This window comes from Anabrus simplex, chromosome 1 (genome assembly GCF_040414725.1).
Source record: "Anabrus simplex isolate iqAnaSimp1 chromosome 1, ASM4041472v1, whole genome shotgun sequence".
Lineage (NCBI taxonomy): Eukaryota > Metazoa > Arthropoda > Insecta > Orthoptera > Tettigoniidae > Anabrus > Anabrus simplex.
Genome location: NC_090265.1, coordinates 549,869,149 through 549,894,952, shown reverse-complemented (window position 1 = coordinate 549,894,952; position 25,804 = coordinate 549,869,149). Strand labels below are relative to the sequence as shown.

Genomic DNA, 25,804 nt, shown 5'->3' with positions numbered 1-25,804 from the left:
AATCCATTCACCTTCTTCTCGGTCTTCTAACTAGTCTGTTTCCCTTAACTTCTCTTTCCAATTCCCTTCTTGCTACCCGTTCATTTCCCATTCTTTTTACATGTCCGAACCATCTCAGTCTTGCTTTCTATATCTTCTGTACTAACGGTTCTATATTTAGCTCTTCTCTAATTTGAATATTTTGAATTCTCTATCTTCTTGTCGTTTTGACCTATTTTCTTAAAAATTTCATTTCTATTGCTTGGATCTTACTCTCTTGTCTAGTCCTTATGTTACAATTGGTATGAAATATTGTTTATATAATGTTAATTTCTTTCTCTTGGGTACTTTGTCATCCCATAGAAGCTCTCTGACTTGATGATAAAATTTTGTATCTTTATTTAGTCTGTTATTAATTTCAGGGTTGATTTCATTACTTCCATTAATAATGCTACCCATTCTCTAACCGTTCTTAGTCTATGTTCACTTAGCTTCTCTTTTTCTATTTTCCACAGTGCATGACTACAGTTATCTTTTTACTAATTACGATTCCAAACTCCTTCAGATTTTCATTCCAAACGTCTAGTCTCCTTTGTACTTCCTTTTCTCCCCTTCCCCAAATCACCACATCATCTGCAATTACTAAAGAATTCACTACATCACTACTGGTACTCTGTTTTACACGTTTTATGATTTCATCCATCAATAAAATAGACAATAATGGCGACAGTGCACTTCCTTGCTTGAAACCTTTTTCTGTATAAAATGTTCCAGAGTCAGCACTCCCCACTTGTACACTGCTTTTACTCTCTTGATACAACATTTTTATCCTGTTAATTAATGAATTTGGTACATTCATTTTCAGTAGGCATATCGTAATATACTTATTTTTTAATTTGTTATATTATTAGTTTGCGACAGGCTTCGACAACCGGCACAATTCCTATTCTCGCCGCTATAGGGGGGCTTCATTCATTCCATTCCTGAGCCGGCCGAATGACTGGAAACAGGCTGTGGATTTTCATTAATGTAAAGTGGCCCTCCATCGGATGTATGTAAAATTATATATATATATATATATATATATATATAAAAGTAAAATTATTCCTAGACCACGTAAATCTAATATGGGCAAACTCAGAAGAGAATAAGTCTTGACGAGGAGAAGTCAGATAGGAGCATTGGGCAATTTAATGGAAGCATTTCCAAACATATCTAGGGCATTGTAGACACCAACATAACTCCAAATTTGAGATCTCATGCGGAGTTACACCTCTTACGAGAGGCGAGGGGTACCGTTCGTGTATGCTTTGTTTCTATCCACAGGGGAGAGGGACCATTTTTGTTTCTATGCCTACTACTGTATTGCTTCCCTTGCCTTCTATTGCCGAGCCCATTATTTTCCCTCTTCTTCATTCACGGCACGCAACTCCACCCTCAAGTGTGGTTTCTGCGCGCAGTCTCATGTAGTCTGTTCTTCCCTAACGTAGCCTTTACCGCATCATTACGTAGGCCCTTCTGCACCGAGGAGCGAGTTGGATACGCGAATCAATCCGTGTAGCTGCAAGCTTGCATTCAGGATGTGATTGGTTTGAACCCCACTTTCGGTAGCTCTGAAAATTATTTTCCACGATTTCCCATTTTCACATCAGGGATGTGCTGGGGCTGTACCTTAATTAAGGCGATGGTCACTTCCTTACCAGTCCTAGCATATTCCTCTCCCATCATCACCATTAGACCTCTCATGTCCTCCATGTTACACATAACATACACTAAGATCACACAGTTTTCATTGCCATTCAGGAAGGCCGGCCAGAAGACAAACCGATGCTACGATAAATTGAGGACCTGGATACAATAACAGCTTTGGTCTACTTACGCTGTTATTGTCAAACATCATTTTAAAAATTCTGGAACCCTGTCCTATCCGACAAGGTGTCTTAATTCCCTCTGCAGTTCCTGGAGGCAAGGATATGACAGAAATGAATTGCATGCGCTATGCTGTAGTTACAAGGAACAAAAGCGAGTCGGAGAAAATGTTGAATACTAGTGTAATTATGCGAGGGAAGAGCACGTAATGAATCTAATTTATAAAATTGAATAAGTCAGTTAGTGATGAAAAAGAGATGAATGAAAATGTTACACCTATCTCTAGATGGAAAAGGGAAAGGAAAACTCCAGTAATTCGAAAAGAAACCTTGTAAAACACGAGCGAAACTGAGGCAAATAGTTCGTTTCCCTCACAACGGGCAACGAAGTAAAGAAGAACCGGGTTATATGAAAAAAAAGGAAAAGTCTTCCAGAAACAAGGAAGATCAAACGAGAGAAATAATCCCTGGTGTTTTCTGTTACAATGATTTAAAGTTAATACAAACAAGTTGTGATAGAACATACGTCATACCCTCGCACTGTATTTAGAAGTGAGAGATATTATTGTCAGTATTCGATTTTATTATTATTATTATTATTATTATTATTATTATTATTATTATTATTATTATTATTATTATTTCATTTGTACGTTTATTCTTAACATGTTAAGCTGGAAGGTCTCCATATGTGGTATGAGTAATTTGTTTTGTACAGACGGATGGGAAAACAGTGGGGAATTACAACTCGGAAAGTTCTGTTAGTCATGCGGACATCCCAGAGTCCGAAGAGGTGGCCTTGTTGATGTTGTTGTCATGAGATCCGGAAGAGGTTCAGGGCGTGGTCTGGACAAGAGAATCTACTCGTGATTGTATGTCCAGGATTAATCTAGAGAGGAAGGGGCAAGCTGAGGTCTATATAGGCATGTGATCAAACGGCGAGAAGCATACTGTACTGGACTTCAAACTTTGGTGGAAGACTTGACTGGAAACAGCGGAAGAGAGGAGATGTAACGTTCGTATAACGTGGTCTTAGTATGTTTCTTAACTTTGGCAATAACCTACAACTGTGGAGTGCTTAGGAACTTAGTATTGTATCACTTGTAGCGGCTTGGTATTATATGTTGGTGAAAGCTATGGGGTAGTGTATCTCAGACTTTCCATAATTTATGTTTTGGAACGACAAGCGTGTGTTGCTCAAGTGAATATGTCTTTAAACCAAGTGTTATAGTCAGTGAATAGAGAATTATAAGGTACAGTATATGTGTGATATAACAACTGCCGATAATGAGAATATGGAAGTTGTGTTGATACACAGAAACAGGGGAGAGTACTTATCTACATTACATGTGCTTTGTTCAACGGACTGACTGCAAATGGTGGCTTGGTCCTCACTTTTGTTTACCCACCGTTTTTGTTGTTGTTGTTGTTGTCGTTGTTGTTGTTGTTATTGTAAATATGGAATCTTCCAGCGGTATTTTGTGAGTGTATTTTATGTACATTTTGGTGTGTTGATGAGGTGCTCATGCACGGATATTGTTCAGAATATAGTGGGGTTATTGATGAATCTAGTCGTTTTCAGAAGGTTAGGTAAGGCCTGAAGCCAATGTGCCAGTACGCAACTTCATGTCCATGCCCTGGGAGAACAAGAATTATCATGCTCCATCAAAATTCGAGGGATCCATTCTGGTAAACTCTGGCGCTCATACTACGAACATTTCGATTAATTATTTTTATTAATTTATTTTAATTATGTTAGTAATTTATTCAGTTATTTAGTCATATATTTTGAATTAGATTAAAATTAACGCCCAAGCGTGAGGCGATGAAGTATTTTATTTTATTCATACTTGATTATATTAATTATAGTGCAATGGTTATAAATTATTATTATTATTATTATTATTATTATTATTATTATTATTATTATTATTATTATTATTATTATTATTATTATTATTATTATTATTGGTATTTACATATATAACAAAGACAGATTTTGAAGCACAAAAGAAGGCTGGTGTACAATCCTTAGTAAGGTCTTTAAACACTCTAAATGTAGATCGGCATGACAAAGTCTTACAGTATGCGTTTGCCGTGAATCAGGAAATTCTGTAAGTGAGCTTGATTGTAAAAATATATGATTGAAATAAAGAGTTAAATTGAGTGATAATCATTTTAATTAAATAAACCACCCAAACTTATTTTACAATCACAATCCATCCATATTCAGCTGATAACATGTCCCAAAACTTGTATTTATAGTATTTCTGTATTCCATGTAGGGACAGTGTATATTAAGAAAATGTATTTTATTATATCCTTGTACTCATGAAATATATTCGAGCACAAACTTTGGAGTAGCTTATCTGTGTGTTAACGACAACATTTATGCAATAGACTATATAACCTTCCATTTGTGTTTATTGGTTAGTTATTCAAATTTAAAACTTCGTTTTTCAGTTTCTCAAAATAATTTAGATGTACTAACGATGTAATTGCATGTAGGTCTTCAGTTGTAATGCAAATTATTAGCTTTTAATTGCTATTGCAGAGTCACTACGTTAGCTTTGCAACGCCTTCATTCGATGTCCCTTTCCGTGTTCTGCTATTCTGAGAGAATACGCGTCCTAAGCACCTGAAATTATTCACTAGTTCCAACTTAGTTTATGGAAGCTCACATACAAACTTGTCATTTTAATAATGGAAATGCTGATTTTCATTCAACACACTACACTTCTTTCCATGTTCCAAGATACAAGAATGCAACTTCTTTACACATTGTACCAATAAGTCCAAGTCATCAGCTTAAGCCAAACTGGTTACAACTTTTCAATTAGCTGAATTTCAGCCTGCAGTTAAACGAAGGATGGATACTACGAACACAATGGGTGGAATATTACAAATGTACCTGAACCCTGTACCCACTTTCAATCAAGAAGACTGTGCCACAAAAGTGAGCACTAATTAAGCTTAGGAAGGGGAAAATACATGCTGTCTTACTAATAAACGGCCTATGTCTTTTATAAAAGCTTTATAGACCGTTTATGTGCAATTTTTTAACTAATAACCCGTGTATAAGTCTCTTATGTATATATCTGTTATAGTTATTCACTGAATTGCTTATACAGACCAGGACCCTTATATAAGCGTTGTATAGCAGCGAGTGACTAAAAAGAAACAACGAGTGATCAGTTTATTTTAGTGGTATTTACTGTCGGCAGGAAGATAATCGTGTTAAAATATCCGACCTATCCATTTAAACACACATTGAAAGAAAGGAAAATAACGTTGATGGTCTCCACAATATTTGAAACAAAGAAGGCATAGAACATTTAGAGGTTATAGAGCCTGAACATGTTCGTAAAATAAAGCACTTTAAGAGCCCGAGTAACTCATTTTCCTAGATTAAGAAAGTTTTAAAATGAGATATATATTTACGAAAGAGTATCCTAGAACTGTCAAATGACTTAATGAAAGTTCCAAGAGTTGGCTATATATCGTGCGAACTCATGTTCTCACAGCAGTACGGACATGAGCGCGGAATGAGGTTATTAATTATTGACAGTGGCATAATTATTATTAGTGAGAATAAGATACCGTTGAAATGTCCGACTCGTTGGCTGAATGGTCAGCGTACAGAGCTTCGCTTCAGAGGGTCTCGGGTTCGATTCCCGGCCGGGTCGGGGATTTTAACCTTAATTGGTTAATTTCAGTGGCTTGGGAGCTGGGTGTTTGTTCTGTCCCCAACATCCCTGCAATTCACACACCACACATAACACTATCCTCCAGCACAATAACACGCAGTTACCTACAAATGGCAGATGCCGCCCACCCTCAACGGAGGGTCTGCCTTACAAGGGCTGCACTCGGCTAGAAATAGCCACACGAAAGAAACCGATGAAATATGTGTACTAGTATTATATTCTTATTTATTCGAGCAGTCTATTCTATTCGTGCTACCAAGCGCCTTCTTGAAAGGTTTTGCTCCTAAATAACCAGCAAAAAGGGATCATAAAGGCGGTGAACGTGAAGAAATACGCCAGTGAACTGCAGGAAGAGATTACCATGACAAGAACGAGTGTATACGCGCTGTATAGTAATGCAATGCGTATGCCATGGTTATTGGTAAGAAAAATATGTAACGCTTATACGAGGTTTATTCCATGTATAACTCTACAAGTGTTAAACAACTGTATAAGGATTTTTTATTAGTACGACTGTAGACTATGTAACATTGTTAACGTCTAGTACAAAATAAATAACATTTTTATTAGTAAGACTTTAGACTGTATAACATTGTTTATGTCAAGTCCAAAATAAATAACATTTTTTATTCGACTGTAGACTGTATAAGATTGTTAACGTCCAGGACAAAATAAATAACATTTTTATTAGTACGACTATAGACTGTATAACATTGTTAAAGTCCAGGACAAAATAAATAACATTTTTACTAGTACGACTGTAGACTGTATAACATTGTTAACGTCCAGGACAAAATAAATAACATTTTTACTAGTACGACTGTAGACTGTATAACATTGTTTATGTCAAGTCCAAAATAAATAACATTTTTTATTCGACTGTAGACTGTATAAGATTGTTAACGTCCAGGACAAAATAAATAACATTTTTACTAGTACGACTGTAGACTGTATAAGATTGTTAACGTCCAGGACAAAATAAATAACATTTTTATTAGTACGACTGCAGACTGTATAACATTGTTGACGTCTAGGACAAAATAAATAACATTTTTTATTAGTACGACTGTAGACTGTATAACATTGTTGACGTCTAGGACAAAATAAATAACATTTTTATTAGTACGACTGTAGACTGTATAACATTGTTGACGTCTAGGACAAAATAAATAACATTTAGTGTAGTAATAGCCAAATAACTGTAAGAGGAGAATATAATGCATATATCGAACTTAATGAATTGCAGTAATCGAATGTTCTCTCTCCGATCCGGAACTAGAGTATGGAAGTATTCTATTCTGTTCAATCAAGAACACACTCTATGGTCGGCTCTTACTGCAACCTGATTGTTACAAGAAATGTTCGCTATTGCCTGTAATTACCTGTCTTTAATGTCATATCCGTTACGTTTTCAAATTACGAGAAAATACTCTGATATTTATAATGCTACTACATCATAGCTCGGATCTTTCGATGAATGTTCATTGTAGTGGCTTTCGGTTCAGAGAGTCCTGAGTTGCGTCTACTTAATTCCTCTGGGTTGAGGACTGTATCTTCATTTTCACATTCTCCATCCTAACGATTTTACGTATTTAATGTGGTCGGAACTTCATGCGAATATGGCCCAGTTTTGCGCCAACCCCATGCAGAGGAATGTATTCACGCCTACGTGTTTCTGTTGTGGTTGGTACTCTGGTGTGTTTCTGTGGTGGTTGACAATATGATGTGTAAGTGTAAATGAAGAGGTTTCCGACTCCTTCCCTAAATGGTCAGCATAGTAGCCTTTGATTCAGAGGACTTCGGGTTTGATTCCCGGCCCGGCAAAGTATTTTTACTACGTGTGGTTAATTTCTCTGGTTTGGGGGCTGAATGTTTGTGTTCATGCTGATACATCTCTTCGACTACATACAATCACCATATAACCAACCACGCAAGAGTGAATACATACCACCACGTACGGTTGGTGTCAGGGTGGGCGTAAGGCCGTTAGCAGGACCATGATTACAAATTTATGAAATCATCTTAGATATGCTGCTTTTACGGATAACACAGTTGAAAAAAAGATATACAGGCAGATGTCCCATTAGTTAAAAACATATATCCCATTAGTTAATAAACTGTTAACGTTGCAATCATCAAACTAACTTTGTCAATTTATTTATGAACTCATCAGACACAATAGAAATATTTGCTCCTGTATCCAATAATGTAGAATTTTTTTTTTTTTTTTTTTTTTTTTTGCTAGTTGCTTTACGTCGCGCCGACACAGATAGATATTATGGCGACGATAGGACAGGGAAGGGCCAGGAGTGGGAAGGAAGCGGTCGTGGCCTTAATTAAAGTACAGCCCCAACATTTGCCTGGTGTGAAAATGGAAAACCACGGAAAACTATTTTCAGGGCTGCCGACAGTGGGGTTCGAACCTACTATCTCCCGAATACTGGATACTGGCCGCCCTTAAGCGACTGCAGCTATCGAGCTCGGTGTAGGAATTCTAACCTCATTTCGTTGTATACGCCAGAATGGTGAAGATTCATTACCATCACTGATAGAAGGTACTTTCACTAAACTGTTCCAGTATTATCATAATCATCATCATCACCATCGTTGTATTGTTTTTGTAAACTGGCGCCAATTTCAGACTCCAAACGTTCTCGTTTTCTTAGTATCGCTGTAGAAAGCGACACAACTCAGCACGCCCGACTTAATGCGTCACTCTAGTTTGCTCAGCGTAGATCTAGATGGCCGTGTTAACAGATTCATATTTCGAACTCATGTTGATAGATGGAGCTGTGCCGAACTGTGCGTGTCAACATGGCGAGGATGATACAATCACTTCACTGAAATAATATTTTTCTCTAAACTGTTCAACCGTCGTCATCGTGAGTTTATTGAATTTATCTTGTAAAGGGGATGTAATAAGCTAAATCTGGTGGCAATTTCAACTGTTGAAGCGTTCTCGTTTTCTCAATATCGCTGTGAAAGACAGAAATAGGGATTTGATGTATATAGATATGTCTTATTATCTGTATTAATTTAGTTTAAAGTACTATACATGTACAAAATATCTACTCAGTACCGGTACCATCCACATATTTCGTTTAATCCAAACACGCAGTCTCATCTGGCAAACGAGTCTCTAGTCTGTTGTATGCAATCTTCTCCCTCCTGCACTTTGCAGCATAAAAGGAGCATGAATAGTCATTCATGGTTTCCTTACTATGACAGATTGTTCATACATCAAACACTAACATGTGCTTTGTGTTGTGTGTTTACAGAGATGGAAATATTGCCCGAAGGGAAGAACTTCCGATTAGTACAGAACGAAGAGCTTCCGGCAATATTGGACTTCCTTTCAGGATATCTTCCTGATTCCCTTAAGGTGAGAAAACAAAACAAGGTGCAGCTGTATGATCAAAGGCGCGGTCTTTTTCAAAAGTAAATGCATTGGACCAGATCTATTTATTGAGTTCTTCGAAGCAATAAATGACATGAACTAGTTCTTTAAAAAAAAACCTTCATTATTAATGCGACTTAAATTATTTCTGTCAAACGGTAAGTTCCTTAACATAATGGCTGGTGTTGTGCTGCAGAGTATGCATTTATTTTTGAGGTAGACTATACACGTAAATCCGCGATTGCACTTTATTTGCTTCTTATTTGCTCACTCATCCACGCACTCGAATACCGAATCATTTATTTATGTATTTGTAAACGTTATTAATGAATTAATGCACAGCTTGCACTGTATTTACATGTATTTGCATTGTACACTGTTTGAGCGCTCGATCTGCTTGCCATTGTAATTTAACCAGGTGTCCCTATAATGATCTATTCGTAATCATCAGCCTGATCCTTCTTCATCTAATGGTTCTTACCATGAAATACATCAATCCTGAGAATATTTTTTTTACTCTTTGTTTTACGTCGCACCGACTCAGATAGGTCTTATGGCGACGATGGGAGAGGAAAGGGCTAGGACTGGGAAGGAAGTGACCATGGCTTTAATTAAGGTACAGCTCCAGCATTTGCGTGGTGTGAAAATGGGAAACCGTTTTTAGGGCTGCCGGGAGTGGGATAATCGTGAGACTAACCATCATCTCCTAGATCTCCTTCAAATTTTCCTTTTTGATTTTTTTGCTAGTGGTTTAAAGTCGCACCTGTTTGGTGAAGTTGCTGTGATGATACAGCCCCACAGTTTACTTGGTGTGAAAATGCGAAACCACGGAAAAATATTTTCAGGGCTTCTGGGAGTGGGGTTCGAACCGACCATCTCCCGAATACAGGTTAAGAGCTACACAGGACGGACCGCACAGTTAATGCGCTTTTATAACTCTCTTCGACTGTGTGCACTAGTCTCTCAGATAAACTAAATTTCACCAACCGTTTGACATGACCTTACCACACAAGTTGCATCATAATAATAATTATGATCTGCTTCATTCAATATGTTAATGATAAGTATAGTACTCGGAAAGTAAGGCTATAGACCAAAAAGCAAATATCGCCGCCCTATTATATAGTTTTAATGGCTCATCACTGCTGCCAACTTGACTAGTTACACATTGAAATCATGAATAATAATGTTATTGGCTTTACGCCCCACTAACTACTTTTACGTTTTTCGGAGACGCCGAGGTGCCGGAATTTAGTATCGCAGGAGTTCTTTTACGTGCCAGTAAATCTACCAACACGAAGCTGACGTATTTGAGCACCTTCAAACCATCGGACTGAGCCGGGTTCGAACCTGCCAAGTAGGGGTCAGAAGGCCAGCGCCTCAACCGTCTGAGCCACTCATTCCGGCTTCAAATCACTAGACATAACCATCATCAAAATCTCCTCAATGTAGGTATTAATAATGGGGGTTCCCTTACCCAAGTAAATTATCAATCAATATATTCATAATTAAGTCGGTTTTGAAGCTCAATGAGGAACTGTGGAAATTTACACTCTTACTCTCACTTAATTTAATGAGAGTCGAGTTTCATATTACTTAATTTAATGTTATATATTTCTGCCTTTATTTTGATACACGCATTACTGTAACCGTATTCTTCTGTGTTTGCCTGGTGCGAATAATTCAGCACCCTTCTCGAAATTTGCTATTACTTTTCGGACTGAATGAAACGATGTAGTAACAATACACACAAGAAAATATATTACATGTACATATTCTGTAAGCCAATAAGAATACACAAAGGCCAAGTCTGCAAAACGTACCGACAAGGTTAGATTCAGGTTGATAACTTTCTTCCATTTCAACTGAACTAATCTTTATATAAGCCGGCTCCGTGGTGTAGTGGTAGCTAGCCTCCCTCCCACCCGGAGGCCCCGATTTCCATTTCCGGCCAGGTCAGGGATTTTTACCTGGACCTGAGGGCTGGTACGAGGTCCACTCAGCCTACGTGATTAGAAGTGAGGAGCTATCTGACGGTGAGATAGCGGCCCCGGTCTAGAAAGCCAAGAATAACGGCCGAGAGGATTCGTCGTGCTGACACCTCGTAATTTCCAAGCCTTCGGGCTGAGCAGCGGTCGCTTGGTAGGGTAAGGCCCTTCAAGGGCTGTAGTGCTTGGAGTTTCTTTTTATCTTTGTAGAGGAGGTGATGTTGCTTTCTTTTTTGGAGGAGTTCTTGCAGATTATACATTCTAATTGCATTCTATACTTACGAATTGCACGAAATAAGACCGTATTATTAAAATGCTATGTTCAACATTTAACACCAACTACGTTATAAAATGCATTATCGGAACGTGCCACAATTCGAATTACCTAGTATTACCTAAACAAATTTATAATCCTACAGAAGAAATTATGCTTTACTTATACCCACAAATGTACACTAGTGATTTTCATAATACGACAATGGCAGTACGAAAAGCTCGCAAGTCACAGAAAAAAGCAGGACTACACAGTGCCAACGTGCAAGATTAACAGTAACCGTAAGACATCTTACCGACAAGTTGGGTGCCTAAACTGTATGGTTAGAAAATAATATAAATGAGTATTAACAGGGTAAAAAGAACGGGGCGAGTTGGCCGTGCGGTTAGGAGCGCGCAGCTGTGAGCTCGCATCCGAGAGATAGTGGGTTCGAACCCCACTGTCGGCAGCCCTGAAGATGGTTTGTCGTGGTTTCCCATTTTTACACCAGGCTAATGCTGGGGGCTGTACCTTAATTAAGGCCACGGCCGCTTCCTTCCCTTCCTAGGCGTTTCCTGTCCCATCGTCGCCATAAGACATATCTGTGTCGGTGCGACGTAAAACAAAGTAGCAAAGAAACAGTGTAAAAAGGGTGAGGTTGTGCCGTTAGTGTATAAGCTTACGTGGAACTGAGTGATGGTGCTGCCTCACAGTTTACTTGGTGTGAAAATGGGAAACCACGGACAAATATAATCAGGGCTTCCGAGAGTGGGGTTCGAACCCACCACCTCCCGAATATAGGCTAAGAGATACACAGAATGGACCGCACAGTTAATGCGATTTTATAACTCTCTTCGACCGTGTGTACTAGTCTCTCAGGTAAACTAGATTTCATTAACCGTTTGCCTAGGTCTGCATCTCTTTAAAGTAGCAGCTATTCCTCTAGTCAGCTCATGGTCCCGGACAACCAAATCAATCTGAAAACGCACGCGGTAATACCAGTTTCATTTGTAAGCTCACTTTCTGATGCCACCGATTACAACCGTAAACTCATGGAGTTTTGCACATTTATTTGGTTTCTCCTACTGTACTACCGTCCAGGGAGAACAGATAATTCAGTTAAGAAAGTAACTGGAGTTATTAAGGAATTCTAACTACGAAAATTATAGTAAAGTATTCGTCTTCCTTGATCCAAATTTATTTATTTATCTCTCTATGTGTCTACCTAGCTAGAAATTCTTGTATTTAGCGAAGGGTAAATTGACGTTGCTGATGATGATGCTTGTTGTTTAATGGGGTCTAACATCTAGTTCATCGGGCCGAAGGGAAGATTCATGTCGTAAAAGATATATACACTCTAACAGAAAAATTGCAAATGTAATTTATCTCATCAGTTGTCTCAGTCAGGAAATCGTCGAAATTTCCATCACCATTGATATCACTCACTAGTTGGTGGAGTGTTTGTTTTATGGTCTCGTAATTATACTTAGTGATGGTCCACTTACTTATCTGTTAATTTACTATGTGGGTATGCGCATTAAGTTTGTAGTTGTCCATATCGTACGGCACAGCTTGAATGCAGATACACCGGGCGAGTTGGCCGTGCGCGTAGAGGCGTGCGGCTGTGAGCTTGCATCCGGGAGATAGTAGGTTCGAATCCGACTATCGGCAGCCCTGAAAATGGTTTTCCGTGGTTTTCCATTTTCACACCAGGCAAATGCTGGGGCTATACCTTAATTAAGGCCACGGCCGCTTCCTTCCAACTCCTAGGCCTTTCCTATCCCATAGTCGCCATAAGACCTATCTGTGTCGGTGCGACGTAAAGCCCCTAGCAAAAAAATAATGCAGATACAAAGCATTCATCAGTATCGTAGAGGGAATTTCTTACCTAGTGTTGTTTTACAAGCTGAAGAAGATCATTAAGTACAACTCGGGTGTAGAAACTGGTGGATGTTTAGATCTCAGTTCGTCTCGTTACGTCATTATTTAAAACAGAGCTGGCTGAAGATAGTACTCAACCCAAGTCTGACATTCTCTAATTAACACGTGTCTCTTCGGTGGTTCCAAAGGAGAGTATCTTCGCAATTAACCCCAAAGCCCAGAACTGCGATCTACATCACATCGTTTCAGGTTTTGCTCACTGAAACTTGACTATCTGGATTGAATATCATAACCTCTTAACACAGTCACTATGGCAATTCTGTGTTGAAACTGAACTGAATATGTCTCCCCTAGATCTAGGAAACAAAATAATTCATGTCATTGGTTGTACATCCCTCTAACTACTTTTATGGTTTTCGGAGACGCCGAGGTGCAGGAATTTTGTCCCACCACACGATGCTGGCTTATTTGAGCACCTTCAAGTACCACCGGGCTGAGCCAGGATCGAAACTGCCATCTTGGAGACAGAAGGCCAGCGCTCTACCGTCTGAGCTCCTTAGCCCGGCATCTAAGGAAATGGAAATATATCTTAAAAGTGAAGTATTTGCGGTATTATACTCCTATTATGTTCAAAGTCTGCATACGGATAGCTGAGCTAGTGTACGTTCAAAAACTGAAAACTGCATGTTCTCAGACGTTGCCTACATTACACACTCACAAGGCCGTGAAATGCAGGTCTTTTCAAACCAAACAAAGTGTTTTCGGTAGGTGGCAGGTTTTGAACTGCCCTAGCTGAGAATTAAGATTGCGAAGATAGCTCTTCAAAGCATTACTGTGTCCTTCCTCTCTTCTAAAATGTAGAGATCTAGTATTAGGTAATTCCTTCAATTACCTTAGGATCTCTGTGCAACCCACAATACACATAAAGGAGAGAGTAGCGACATCTGTCAGAGCAATATATAAAGTTAAAGACCTCCAATAACTCTCTATAAAGCAACACTAAAATATTTCACCCTGCAATCAGCCTCATTGCTACCTATGTTATCGAAATTATTTGGGAAAAACTATCTTTAGCCGATATAAGAACTTAGGAGAAAATAAAGACAAAATTCCTAAAGCGAATATTAAGCGTACGTATGAACACGCAATCGAGAGTAGTGTACGAGCCCTGTACATAGAGGATGAATAAAGTATGAAACAGGACTATATGTGGCTTGAATTCTACGACACAGACGTTATGATAAATCAGAAATGGGCTGAAGCAAATCAGGAAGTACGAAATTCAGTCATTTACGAAGGAAAGGTGGACTTAATGATATGATGGATGTAAGGTCATGCTTGTATACCATAGAAACAGCGTTGAAAACTGGCATGACAAATACGTCGCATACGTCAAGCAGCAACGTGCCGAGGGATGCAGAAAATTAACTCCAGTTTTCTACCCAAGGCTATTTTAGAATTACTTAGCTTGCTACTAGAAGGTACTTTGTTCATGCATCACCTATAAATAATTATGTTTTCTTGTGTAAGACGTCTAAAGCAGACCCAGTCTCAATAGAACCGACATCATTGGCTATGATAGGTGGATACTTGGTCGAATTGCCGAGGACAACGCACAGTGCTCGCTGTGTCTAGAGCAACTTCTAGCAGTCACTACCAACATTTCTTTCATGTGCCTAATTCAGTCACAAGACCGAGGCACATCGCGTTACCGATCGAGAAAGTTCGTTTTCTTAAGAAATATTCTTAAATTCACTTTGCATGCCATACAATATGTACAAAATGCAAATGTACATAGAAAATTGAAATTGTTCGTAGTTCCCAAATTCATAAACATGTATGTGTGAGGAATGTAATCAGGATCCACTCCCTGACATTATTATAACGAAGTTACTTAAACAAACACCTGACAGTCATGAAAGAAATGTTACAAATTGCCTTGATTTTGTGAAGAATTTCATGACAAAACCTGTGAGTAGGAAAGTGCTAAAATTATGATTCTCATTATGGAGCATAGTATTTACAGGTATTTAACGTTTATTATTAGAGTAGTTATTAATTAAAAGGTGAAGTTAATGTTTCTTGTTCCCACAAGTATGTCATATCTATTAATTCAATTAAAAACTAAAACACTACTACAACGCGATCTAGCGGTGAATTCTGAAACAACGCCGAGCCGCTTCTCAGAACGGCTCTTTCACGGTCTTGTGAGTTTATAACGTAAGCAACGGCTCAGATTATAACGTTTCAAGTTGTGAAAATACGTGTGAGCGGCCAAGGTAAGGTTGACAGTGATATAAGTCGTACTCATACAGTTGGAGTATTGACCAGCTCTGATCGGAAGAAGAGCACTCACCGATGAACAACTCATTGGGACAGGTAATACTGCAAGTCCATGAGCGAATACATATTAATTGAGGAGTTGGATGCAATAACAGCGTAAGTAGATTTACGTTATTTTGAGAAACAGAAGCTTGAAGTTTATAAATGTTCTGAGTTAAAAGTAATATTAGGAATCAACCTGAATTTCATTAAAAGACGTTTGAAACAGCCAGGAAATGTATTTCCCAAAGAATTTTATTGATCTGTTAGCATATAAGAAAGACAGAGTTATTTAAAATTTCCTTTTATACGCTGTTATTGCACGAAGAGCAGGAATATTATATTTTGCCATACACCAGTATTGATCAGGGAGATAGAAAAGCATGATCACCCATTATAGAGGAACAAAAGTGGCAGTTTATCACACCTCAGTTCTCAAAAATGTCTAAACTTCCTCAAATTAAGAACAAATTCATTAAAATAATTGTCAACTAAGAAAGGTAAAAAATAAGTTTATTCGTTATATAATATTCATCTTTTTCGTTCTTTATTGAGCAAAGGGCCGAGAGAGGTTTGTTACAGTGTTCTCCCCAACTATAGTATTAGGCTACGGTAATTCCCCACCTTCCGCAACAAATATTTGAAATGTTACAAAATTAGAAACATTGCTTTCTGAACAACTTTTATTCCTATTTTCATTTAAAAAGTGATTCTCTAAACTTAAAAAATGAAAAGAAACCAAAAACATATCACAAAATATATAATTAGGATTTAGACATTGTATGTCTTACTTGTTTAAAATACTTAAATACCGCATCATTGACCAAAATCAGGATGATTCACCTTTCACATGCTGCATTAGCAGACTCTAGGGAATCATTACGCACACATGACTTTCACACACAACTCAAAATTTTCAGGTTTTAAGTATTTCATTACTGAAAGAACATCAACCCTTTTGTCTGCACTAGCCACAAAACCTTCTCTTGCGCTCGCTGACATCTTCTCTAGCCAAAGAACTGGCAGCAACTGAACGTGCCGCTCGTGAAGCATGCTTCATGCAATAACAGCGTAGCGCATGGTACTGGTTTTAGTGAGCTCCTGACCTTTATCGGCACCCTAGCGAACTAAGACCTGGACTAGGTTGTAGTGAAGGGACCGAGAAATCCAAAAACGGTATTTATGCAATAACAGCGTAAGTAGACTTACGCTGTTATTGCATCTAGCTCCTCAATTAGTGTATTCCTAGAAGTTGTATATTCATAAAACACCGTGTGTTCGACCCTTGCAGGCACGGCATACAATAGGTGAAGGTGTTAAATTTATGGAATTTTGTTCTCTGCTTTCAACACTCTTTCCTAGAAAGTGACAGGAAGGAAATTACCTATCACAATTGTTGAAATTAAATTAGCTTTTAACGCTTGCGATATCTAAGTTATATATTCAGGGGCGACTGAAGAATTTGCCCGTTGGAATATTTCTTGGAATATTTTCTACTTCCTTGCTTATGAATTACGTAGCACATCTGAGAATTGTGCGGTCTAATCTGCCTGAGCTCAAACTGACCCATCACTCTGAATATGTACTCATTTTACTATTGTAGTAACCGGTACCTGGAGAAAAATTCCACAGCCCTTTTCCAGTTTCAACCGGGTCAGGAATGGAATGAATTAATGAAGTCCCCCATCAAGTGGCGAGGAAAGGAACCGTGCCGGCAGCAGAAGCCTGTGGCACTCCTCTGGGGCAATGATTAATGAATGACAGATGAAGTGATATTGAAGAGTTTTGCTGGACTGAAAGATTACAGGGAAAACTGGAGTACCCAGAGGGATTTGAACTATGGAATTCAGCGATGAGAGGCCGGCGCCTGAGCCACCGAGCCTTCGCGGTACTTCGAAAAATTATGTTTACATATTTTAAACTGATAGCTAGAGCTAATCTGCCAAGATAGGTATGGTTACTGGATCAATATCTCCATACACCAAAGTGTTGCTTTCTCCATTTATAAGGCCGAAAAATAGAAGGTATATCCTCAAGAAAACCTTGTATTATTTCTAATGATCTTTCCAAAGTGCAAAAGTCATTTCCCTGGGAAAACAATAACATTATATCTGCCGAAGGTGTTATAATCATCCTTGCACCATGGTCAGTGCATAGGCTACGGCTCTCTTCGTGTAATACCAAACATCATCACAGTCAAATAAACTTCAGTAAAATGTATATGTTCCTTATGTAAAGTAACATGCAGGAATTAATGTACATATAGGAGTTTGATTGAGTGTTGTGGCAGTTCATTGTCTTTATAGAAGAAAAGCCGGAATTAACTCGTTTATAACAATACGATCAGACGTGCTTCTTCATTGTATCAAACAGCTTCATACTGCTCATTTCTCTGAGGGGTATTCGTCATGTATAGACCTAATAATTGATGTATTGGTGCAAATCTTCAAAACCGACAACACATGGGTAACATGTATGACGTCGTCGCCATAAGACCTATTTGTGTCGGTGCGGCGTAAAGCCAATTGTAAATAAACACGCACATCAACTGTAGCTGTAATTATTCAACTTCAGGTACGTGATCTAAGATTAAAATAGCCATTATAAGACTTGCGATAAGGTACAAGGGCACTTCCTTGGTCTCGGATTTGGTATCTTTTGAGATAGTTATTTTAACTGTTTTGCTATTTCCTTAACTTCGCACGGATACAGACAAGTGTTGTGGTGACGATGCGATAGAACGGAGCTAGGACTGAGAAGGAAGTGACCATGGTCTTAATTATGGTACAGCCCCAGCATTTTCCTGGTGTGGAAATAGGAAACCATTGAAAACCTTCAGAGCTACTGTGAGTGGAGCTCAAACACCATCACCGAATGCAAACTCACAGCTACACGCCTCGAACACCGCATGTTCGAGATGAAACTCAGTAATAGCTGTAGAGTTTTAACCTTAATCTTCCCAAAGCACCGAGCACTAGTACTAGATGTCTGCACCATTAAAGTCATCACGAAATGTAACAGATAACTAATATTTATCTTCCGTGGGGAGGAATTTACACGAATTGTCTCTCAGCTGCAACAACTGATGGATATAATTGAAAGCCTGTAATCATTTCATTGAATTATAGCGCACAATTGCACTGATGGCATTATCCTCCGTCACCCGATTAATTAGCCTCAACAGCTAACTAACGATGTCTCGTAACAACATTCCCAGTGAAACTGCAGGTAGGCTACATTTTTCACATAGAGGTCATCACATTTTACATATGCAAATTTTTAGTATGTATTGTCATATTGTTATAAATATTTACTGCCTATTAAATATGTTTTTGCCGGACTGACTGGCTCAGAGGATTGAGGTGCTGGCCTATTGACCCCAACTTGGCAGGTTCGATGCTGGCTCAGACCGGTGGTATTTGAGGGTGCTCAAAAACGTTAGCTTCGTTGAAGCGCGCGGCTGTGAGATTGCATCCGGGAGATCGTGGGTTCGAATTCCACTGTCGGCAGCCCCGAAGATTGTTTTCCGTGGTTTCCCATTTTCACACCAGGCAAATGCTTAGGCTGTGCCTTAATTAAAGCCACGGCCGCTTCCTTCCAACTTCTACGCCTTTCCTATCCCATCGTCGCCATAAGACCTATCTGTGTCGGTGCGACGTAAAGCCCGTACCACAAAAGAAAGATAATTCATTGACACGCAATGGACGCCAGCACTTCATTTTCAGATCCGCTTTGCTGTGTTCCCTCATGGTTGATTCCGCTATCCCCAACTCTGACGTACGTTGACCGGAGATTGTTCGATAGATTTTTTCACGTCAGCACAAAGGTCAAGTCTGGTGGATGATCTTCCACTTCTCGGCACGTTGCGAACACTGCCCGTTAAAAAGGCTTTCTTTTCCCACGCTAACAACGTCTTCTTTGTCGACGTTGCTTTCAGAAACTGTGCAACGAAATTGTCCCTCACATTTTAAATTGATTTGCAGTAATTTTTCGCTCATCAATCCACACAGCTGCCAGCAAACGTTCCTCAATTTCCTTTACATTCAGCCTTCTCTGTTACAATCAACAAGCCACAGGGGAAACCTTTATACACAGTTGGGCTAGCTGCGGCGTAGCTGAGCAATCTTTCACAGACACCAGTGTCGTGAAGATGGCAACACGTGCCAAGTTAAGCGACTTTGAACGTGGGATGATGATCGGCGCACGGCGCATGGGTCATAGCATTGCGGAGATTACACGCGAATTCGGATTTGTAGGTCAACAGTGTCGAGGGTGGATCTTCAATATCGCAGAAGGAATGTTACCACCCGTGCAAACCGCCGTACGGGAAGACCACACGTAGCTTCCGCTGAACCATACTTTCTTTTTTAAATTTTTTAATATATATTTACAAACAACAGTTAATACATAGATAATACTTTCCAATCGTTTAACAAAATGAACACAGAAAAGAAATAAAGAAAAATACAATCAAAACCATGTTTGCAACTTCCTGTTGCCTGAAGTTCGTGAACTAAATATAATATGCTGGGGTTTTTTTTTTCAGTGCTTGGAACTTAAAATAATATTTATACCTGTAAATTGACAAACAACAAAGTAGTAATTGAACAATAACTAACCAGAAAAATCAAAACATTTTTTATAAAGGTCTACACTAATTTCAAGCAAGTCAGCACATTCAATAGATTCACTATTACTTTCGTCCAGTCCTTTTTCACGTTCACGCTGTATGCCGGAGCGCCCAGTTTGTGTAACCGCACTGCATTAGGTTAACATAGGCCAGCTAGTTTACTGACATAATTCCCGAGGCACTTCCTTTTCGTTGGACAAGTAAGAGCGTTCCGTATCCAGACACTCATATCCGAGAAGATATCGTCTTCACTACCAGGACTTTTAGTGTGTAACACGCTGTGCACATAACACCCTAGTAGCAACACTACTGCACTGCTCCGTTCAGATGGCCTCAAACTGAATGTGGGACGTATTTACCAGTCAGATGCAATGTAGACATCCGACTGATTTATAACGGTTTGTAATAGCCCCCTAAATTTTCTCCACACTTTTTGGATGATTTCACAATGAGCAAGTCTGTGATGTATGGTATCACTACATTTCCTAAAGAATGTGCACAACTCGTTTTCTGCTATGTGGATGCGGTGTAGCTGACTATTCGTGGGTATTTTATCCATGTATTACCCTGTACCATGTGTCCCCCGAGGTGTTTCGGTAACTGCACGATTCGATGCATTCCTCCAGACACGGTACCAGTTGACAATCAGCGCCGTCTTCATGGTGGTAGGGGCTTGATATTGTGGTCGGAGCATATGGTTGTACAACTTCTTCGTTGTTATGTCAGTAGATGTAAGGAGGTCCCGGGGAAGATAACTCAGTTCACAATACTGGGCGCTCGACGAGCTACTGTGAGTCAGAACTGTAAGGAGGCAACTGCACCTTATAGGCTTCATCAGCCGATGACCGACTCGTGTCCCTTTGCTAACACCTCGATACAGAGTTCAGCGACGTGCATGGGCCCACAAACATCGGCAATGAAACACGGAACAGTGGAGGCGTGCGCTTTGGTCCGATGAATCCTGGTTCCAGTTGTATCGAACTAATGGGCGAGCGAGAGTGTGGCGTATGCCCCATGAAGATATGGATCCTGCGTGTCAACAAGGTTGTGTCCGGGCGGGAGGTGACCCCATTGTCCGGCTGCAGGGAACGATGACAGGTTGTACGTTATCTGGACATTCTTTCAGACCATCTGCGTCCCTTTATGGCCCAGCAATACCCTAATGGAGATGCTATTTCTCAACAGGACATTGCGCCATGTCACCGCTCTGTGGTGGCATTCAGGTGGTTGGAGGAGCACTCCAGTGAAGTTACGACCATGGATTGGCCCTCCAGATCTCCAGATCTTAAACTAATCGATGTTGGTGTACGCTCAATGAACCCCGCACCAACTACACAAGACTAATTGTGAGTAGCAATGCAAGATTCCTCCATAACGTTTCCAAGATCTTGTAGAGTCGATGCCTCACCGTATTGCTGCAGTTTTGGTGGCTCGGGGAGGAGAAACTCGTTATTAACATCACATTCAGTGTCTTTCCATGACTTATGACCACTCAGTATATATAGCTTTCTGAAGAGTTCGAAGATGCATAGTCAGAGTATGACTCCACTCAATATGAGTCATAACAAAATTTCATGAAAGAGTGAAATGTTTCTGTGACGAACGCCATTATACCGAAATGCTCAGAATTGCGAAATGATTTTTAGGTCCCTTCCCTTTTCCCTATTTAGTGTGTTAAAAATGTTCATTTTAACGAATTACGAACGTTCAGTATAACGAATTTAATAGTTAACACTTTTGCCTACATTTCATTTTCTCAAAATATAATTGAACTTCATCTTGTTTCCCTTTCCGGGTCACGGCGCAATATATTGCGCCTCGCGGGAAGTGCCCCAGCAGTTACGGCGCAATATATTGCGTGTCGAACTTTCAAGCATCATATCTTCGCTTCTCTTTGACTTTCAGCAATGATTGAAGAATTTGTCGTATCTGCCATCTATCGGCTATATTACGGAAGCTTGCGCTAATTTGTATTCTCTTTGGGAACGCTGTTAACTTAATTTTTTTATGTGAATGTCTACCACACTTGCGAGTCAATGTGATCTGATAAACATGGCTGCTCGCAGGCAAGCGGAAGTTTTTGAAAAGTGATGAAAAAATGTTTGAAATATTAATGAATGATGAAAGTGAGGGTTCAGATTTGTGTGAAATTGACTTAGAAAGTGTTGACGATATTGTGCCCGAAGTTTCAACTTGTGACGATGAAGGTGTAAGTGACAATGATGAAGAATTATAACCAGCTACCGCGAAGAGGCAGAAACGAAATATATCAACTGATCATCGGGTCTTGGAAAAAGAAACGGGTATTAATAAATTTTTACCTACTGATTTCGGCTATAAGCCTGATCTTACCGGAATCCAGGATCAATATTTGAATGAAAACTCTCCAGAACTAGACATTTTCAAAATAATTTTTCCGCATACCTTAGTGGAAAAAATAGTCATAGGAACGAATTTGTATCACTCGCAATATGTAGAGAATAATTAGGTCATTTCTCCCACATCCCGAGCGTCAAAATGGACTGATGTTACTGTCGAAGAAATGTATTTGTTTTAGCAATAAGTATTAATGGGTCATGTATACAAACATACCTTGGAAGAATATTGGTTTGTGCTCAGCCCCGTGCTTTGAGGAATATCATACAAAAAAACTTTTAAGCAGGTAAATTGTGTGATATTGTTGTTTTTCATTTCATTCATCTGTATTTTATCTATTTTTGTGAATATAATGTCCAATGAGTGTGTTTTGCTATTTATAGAGAGATTTATTTATGTGCCTGTAAAAACCTAAATTGTGGGGTATGTGAGCGTTTAGAAAACCCGACCTTGAAAGGGTTAATGGCCGGGCGTTTCGCACAACACGCTGCACCTACAGTACAGTAATACCAGACAGCATACTACTTACAACACAGGGCAAGGTAAGCAACCCGCACAACAACTCTGATCAGCGGGTTGCCTAACCGGCAGCATGTGATGCTTATGACGCATTCCTTTGAATAAACTTCTACTTTATTCAGTTATATGGGATATATCATTACGTAAGACCAATTTCGTGTAAATAAAACACAATTTAAAATAAATTTCCTGTGTAACATTGCATCAGAGGGAGACATTAATATCAACATATTGGAAGCAATGCAGATGTCCAGTGTTGTATGGAGATCAGTGAAAGAAGAAATAATTGCAAACTTTTTTAGAAACGCTGGAGCGGTTTATATCGAATACAACATCACAGAAAATAAAGTGTTGGATGAGACAAAAATAAATGAAAACTGAAAGCTTTCGTGTGAAAAGCTGTATGTGCCATTAGGTGTGAATCTTTCAGATTACATCAATTTGGACTGTGATGTGTTAGTGCAAAGAAGATATCGCTGATGATGAAATTGTGTCAGATATTAGGAATTATAGAAATAAATATGATGAGGTGGAAGAGGGAGATGTGCCTCACAGTGTTTGATAGAGTTTGTCTCTTATGTAGACAACAAACATGGTACGTAGTCTTCAAGATTTTCTCCTGTCACACAGTGATATTCCAGAATCTGTGCTTTTGTGTCGTGCAGTGTTTAGAAATAAATCAAAGGCTTTAACCCTTGAGGACTGGCGCGAAAAAATATAGCGCGAAGACTGGCGTATGGGTGTATTTGACCCGGATTTTAAAATCTATTTTTAGCCATCAGGCACTACGTACGAAATTGATTTGCATCTGGACTGTTCTGATGAACTATTCTAAATCGTTTAATGTGATTTTGAAACATGTATTCAATAAAACATGCAAAATAATTACAATAATTTCATGAATTGTAAAATAGGCTATAATATTGGCAGGGAAGTATTTATCGTCAATATCAGTCACTTACGATCAACAATTCAAAGAAATATTCACATTAGTATCTAGCATAAGTCTCAATAAACGTTTCTAATCACTCGCAAATCGTTACCAGTATTTTTCAAGAATTCATGGCTGTCCAAAATGTGCCCTTCTATTCATGCTGGCTGGTAGCGATACCCGTACATTGGAGACACATGGGAGTGGTGTGTTGACCTCAAATCATTATTCCCCAATTGTTGCACTCAGTTTTCGTCTTCCTGTCAGCACTGGAAGGACAATACCCACATCTTGTTCGGCCTTTCTTAGCTGGAGGTCCAGTCATCGGAGTTTCAATTCCTACATATCCAGCTATGTTCGACCTGAGTGAACGAAGAAAGTTCTCCATTACGGCTGGCCTTTCATATGTTCGTGGACCATTTCCTGAGACAGTTGCTTGAGAAAAGCAAGTCTAACTACCTTATCAGGTCCATTTGATTAGTAGACAATGAGAATATTTATGCCAGCTACATTCAGCATGGCATAAAATACCGTTAGTGGCCAGCGGTTACTCACACGTACAACGTTGTACGTTGCACAATGCTCGTCAACAACATCAACGCTGGACTTTGTGCAGTGGTAAAATTTATGCATCTCCGGCTTCTGTTTGTCACCAGTCTCTCCTTCAATGGCTGCCTCATGCTGCATTGCTGATAGGAGCAGCACAGTCTTTCATTTCCCCGGAACATGTGATACCAGAGTCACTTGATTATCAAATGCAAATTTACGTGAATACTGTGGTTTGTGGTGTGTTGTACAAAACTAAGAGGAATTACTTTTCTATTCTTACGTATCGTTTCGACTAAAGCAAGCCGATAATTGTTCAGCAAATATTTTGCTAAGCTCACTTTCTGACACACAGTCATCTTCACTTTCACTTTCCTGTCCACCGATTCCTTCCTCCTCTTCATCTTCTTTACATACTTCATAAGTTAGTCGTTTTAAACGTTCTTGTTCCTTATTCCAATCCATCGACACAGCTATCAAGATAAGCGCTGATTTGACAGAAAAGTTACGCGAGGACTGGCGCCTTGGGTAAATCTGACCCGCCAGAGAGTAACACAGCAATAACTCGGGTGATGACAAAGCTATCACATGTGAACTTTCTCAGGATTTAGTACTAGGTCAGGAAGGAAGGTACTGAAGACGACGGGAAACGAGGGGTGACCAAATCAGAATTATAGGCTAATGTTTAAGTCTCGGGTCAATAACACCCATGCGCCAGTCCTCGCGGGTTAAGAAATATTAAGTCCAGAACATACTGCAAGGCAACAAGGTAAAATTTGATATGCAGAAAATTTACTGTATATCATTACCTCGTGTATATAATAACCTAATTTTCGTATCATCTAATAAATACTAAGCTTTTTTATATGTACATTCATGCTGAAGTAAGGGAGATCCTGTACCGAATATAACAACAGTTACGCTTTAGGAATCGACTTATTTCAGTATAATAAAATTTCACCAGAACAAATTAATTTCTGAGGTCCCCGAAATGTTGTTATATTGGAACTTTACTGTACAATTGATATATATGTAACATGAAAAGTGTACATTTTCTTTATAAGATGTAAACATTAACATGTCCAACTTTTCAATTATATTTTACATACTGATTTTGACTCTCGAAGACAGGCTTACATACTAGTATTAATATAACGTTGCTAGACTACAGGTCTGCATATAAAAATCATTTCGGTTTACAGCAAACAACCAACGACTCCTAGAATTAAGTGACGTTGAAATTCATACCACTTGGAAACATTGGGCAATTTCAGCATTTTGATGTCTGTTTTCTCCGTGGCTATAAAAGTAATATCGCACTATCTCCAGCTATGCCAGTTTCACGATAAACTGAACGACAGACTGGTTCGATTCGGTTGAATGCCACCACTTTCCGTCAGACCTCAT

The 25,804-nt window shown here is 39.1% G+C and overlaps 1 protein-coding gene across 1 annotated transcript in view; it reads left to right on the top strand.

The window, feature by feature from the left end:
* Nucleotides 1-25,804, top strand: part of LOC136876893 (uncharacterized) — a 629,665-nt gene that overhangs the window by 283,249 nt on the left and 320,612 nt on the right. The window contains exon 2 of the mRNA XM_067150682.2: nt 8,833-8,936. Coding sequence (XP_067006783.1) covers nt 8,835-8,936 — 102 coding nt within the window. The 5' untranslated portion in view covers nt 8,833-8,834. The remainder of the gene's footprint in view (nt 1-8,832; nt 8,937-25,804) is intronic.